Genomic DNA, 3118 nt, shown 5'->3' on the forward strand with positions numbered 1-3118 from the left:
CAAGTATAGTAACATTCCAATTTTTGGTCCCCACGATGATGTCTAAACAGGCACACACACACCTGAACAGAAAACAGACCAAACTAAAAACAGACTTATGGCCACACTGAACTTAGAATAACATTTAAAAAAAAATCAAATAAAATCATCCGTCACTATTTCACTATTATGAACATGTGCATTGTAGTTTATAGTTACCTTGACATATTTTTCCCAAAATAAAATCAAATCTTTTTACATCATTGCCTTGCATCATAAAATCTTTGCTATACTATAAACATATAGTATGAACAGTGGGAATTTAATGTAAATTTAAAATGTTAATATTCTGAAAATGGCTTTGTTCATTTTTGCCTCTTTTCTAGCCATCACCTACACACCTAGCTATAAGAAGACCCCTCCTCCAGTCCCGCCACGCACCACCTCCAAACCGCTCATCTCCATCACGGCCCAGAGTAGCACCGAGTCCACCCAGGACGCCCACCACGAGGGGAGGCACCCTCATGGTGGGATGTGGGCGTCCGACGGCATCAGCTTGGGGTTGACCCCGGGCAGAGGCCTCTACAATTCCAACGACAGCCTGGATAGCACCAAAGCTGTTACTATAGCGATGGAGGCGGCCAGAGTCATGGCTGGAAAAAGACACCCGTCCACAGACTCTCACAGCTCAGTGCTCACCTGCGATAAGGCCGTCCTCGTGTCAAAGGCCGAGGAGTACTTGAAAACACCTCGATCATCTATAGGGATACAGGTCAGTCTTCAAATGAGCGTGCATGGTTAAAATGCCATTTCACTGGTCCTAAAACTCGCACTGCTCAAACCTGTGTGTGGTTATATAACATCAAAGAATAGTTTCCCACACATACATTCAGCCGAGAAACAGCGTTCTCATTTCAGGGGCTAAAAATAGCAGGAGTGAGTCATCTTACTGCAATCCGATAATTAAGATTCAACTCATGCTGGAGCAGGTTTTAGTGAATGGTAGTTCACTCCACGGTTCATTCACTCCTCTTCTTACTGTACCTGCCTCTCTTTCTGTCTAACCCCACTGACTCTCTCGCTCCCCTTTCTAATTGTTCTCCCTCTCGCTTCCTTTGTGCCTTTTTTCTCCCTCCACCTCCCGCTTCAGAGTCATTTTACTTTGGATTTGTCTCACTCGTGCTCCGACTGTAGCCGAGGTTCTGCTGTCGCTGACCTTCCTTTGCAGGTTTCTGCTTTGATGCTCTTAAAAGATTGAGGAGTCAGTTCACTCCGCCTTCGTAGCCATTTAAAGCAGAATATCAGTTCTATTAAAGTTTTAAAGTTTGCATGTAGGGAGTTTTTGGTTTTCTGCTTTCATCTCATTATTACGTACTTGTCTACCTTAATCAGTGCATCTTTCCTGTTTATTCTTCCTCCACACAAATATGTGCACGTACATATATCCACTCTGCTGGCTGTCGTTCCTGCTAAACTGTTTGCAAACTCAAACCTGCTCATATATAAAATTTGAACCTTTTGATTTAATTCTGCCTGTGTTTGAATATCTTTCTTTGATAAAGAAATTAAGTGCATCCTAACTGCAGTGTTTTCTTTCAAAATGAGATTAAAAGAGGTAACTGGTTTGAGCTGGGGTTAAATATTATTACGGGGAAGTCAAACAGTAATCCTTTGGTAGTCAGGAGATTCTTCCACACATCCAAACTTGAGAATTTGCAGGAAAACATTTAGCAAATTTCCCTGTTCTATCTAAATAGCCTCCAACGCTTTCTTACTGCCATCAAAAATTAGCGATTTTAATGATAAGAGACTGAAACTGGTAAAAATAAACAAACCCAAAAACACATGACAGAAGCAACAAAAGCTGGAGCTCCTCAAACGGCCTCTGGAGGCCGGCACTGATCTGGGTCTACGGGTCAAAACCCGCAGACTCACATGCTAAATGGCTAAATCAAGTCACTGAACTCAACCTCTCAACCCTGTTTGTGGTGTCAGTGTGTAAAAAATATCATTTGTATTGTAAGAGTGCAGGGTTAAAATGTTAAACGTAGCAGAGCCGACGAGTCTCTGTTAGACAGATGTGTGTGTCACTGTAGAGCTGTTGTAGTAGCCGAGCTGAATGTGTGAGAGAACGAGCTCTGCCGCCTGTCCTGTAACCGGCCCAGAGGGTGGTCAGGATAACAGTTTGTTCAGCCACCTCCTCTCCAGTCATAAAGTCAGCCTTCCTAATCAGTTTATTCACAGCTCTGATGCTAAGCAAACCACAGTGAAGTACCCGGTGCTCACCACAACTGAGAGGCAGGAAATCTCCTGGATCTCAGCTTGCTTAGGGAGTAGAGCCTGCTCAGCCCCTGTCTGTACACAGCCTCTGTGCTGGTCTTCCACTTCAGCCCACAGTGATCCTTTAACGGACCTCCCACCCAGTCACGATTCCACTCTGATCTATCTGTTGATTTTGATTGGCTGCACTGGCTCTTAGCCTTTAACATATTCTATATATATTCTTTCAGATGCAATGATAAAAGCATAGTGACAATGTCAGGAGACTATAAACAGCAGACAGAGCAAAAACGCCAGGGTCTGTCAGTTATATATATACATCTGAGCCATCTGCAGTTATTAGTGCATTGCTAAAAGCAGCTTTCAGCTGCTCCCATCTTGTGTGTAAAATGCCAGCCTTGCATTAAAAATGGTTGCTTTAGGAGGAGAAATGAGCTCAGTGTTAATGAAGGTCTCACAGTAACCAGGCTACATTTCCCTGACTCATGTAAACATCTTGGTTTACTCACTCTTTGTTCCAGAAATGATTTACCCAATTACTCAAGCAAAGTTCAGATATCCTTGTTCACATTCTTACTCTCCTCATCTCCAACACATTTGCAGTACTGGCACTTTCTGTTTCCTGTTAGCCAGGGTCAAAGCCTGCCATCTAAAGATGAACAGGCCACCCAACTGCTCATTTAAAGAAAACAGAAGTGAAACATCCAAATCTCATTGCAACACTTCAGAAAAATGCAAAGCAACACATTCAGCACACGTGCATGAGCGATCTGACCCATCCATCACCAGTGAGGTGGCGATCAAACCCTCTGGGAGAACGAGTCCACTGTTAGTGCTGTGTGTTTGATGAAAGTGAAGG

At 43.3% G+C, this 3118-nt stretch overlaps 1 protein-coding gene across 1 annotated transcript in view; it reads left to right on the top strand.

Moving 5' to 3' along the window:
• dlgap2a (discs, large (Drosophila) homolog-associated protein 2a) overlaps nucleotides 1-3118 on the top strand; it is a 52082-nt gene that overhangs the window by 36155 nt on the left and 12809 nt on the right. The window contains exon 7 of the mRNA XM_013912393.1: nucleotides 366-751. Within this exon, the coding sequence (XP_013767847.1) occupies nucleotides 366-751 (386 nt within the window). The remainder of the gene's footprint in view (nucleotides 1-365; nucleotides 752-3118) is intronic.

This window comes from Pundamilia nyererei, unplaced genomic scaffold, assembly GCF_000239375.1.
Source record: "Pundamilia nyererei isolate P.nyererei 1_Seehausen unplaced genomic scaffold, PunNye1.0 scaffold00088, whole genome shotgun sequence".
Lineage (NCBI taxonomy): Eukaryota > Metazoa > Chordata > Actinopteri > Cichliformes > Cichlidae > Pundamilia > Pundamilia nyererei.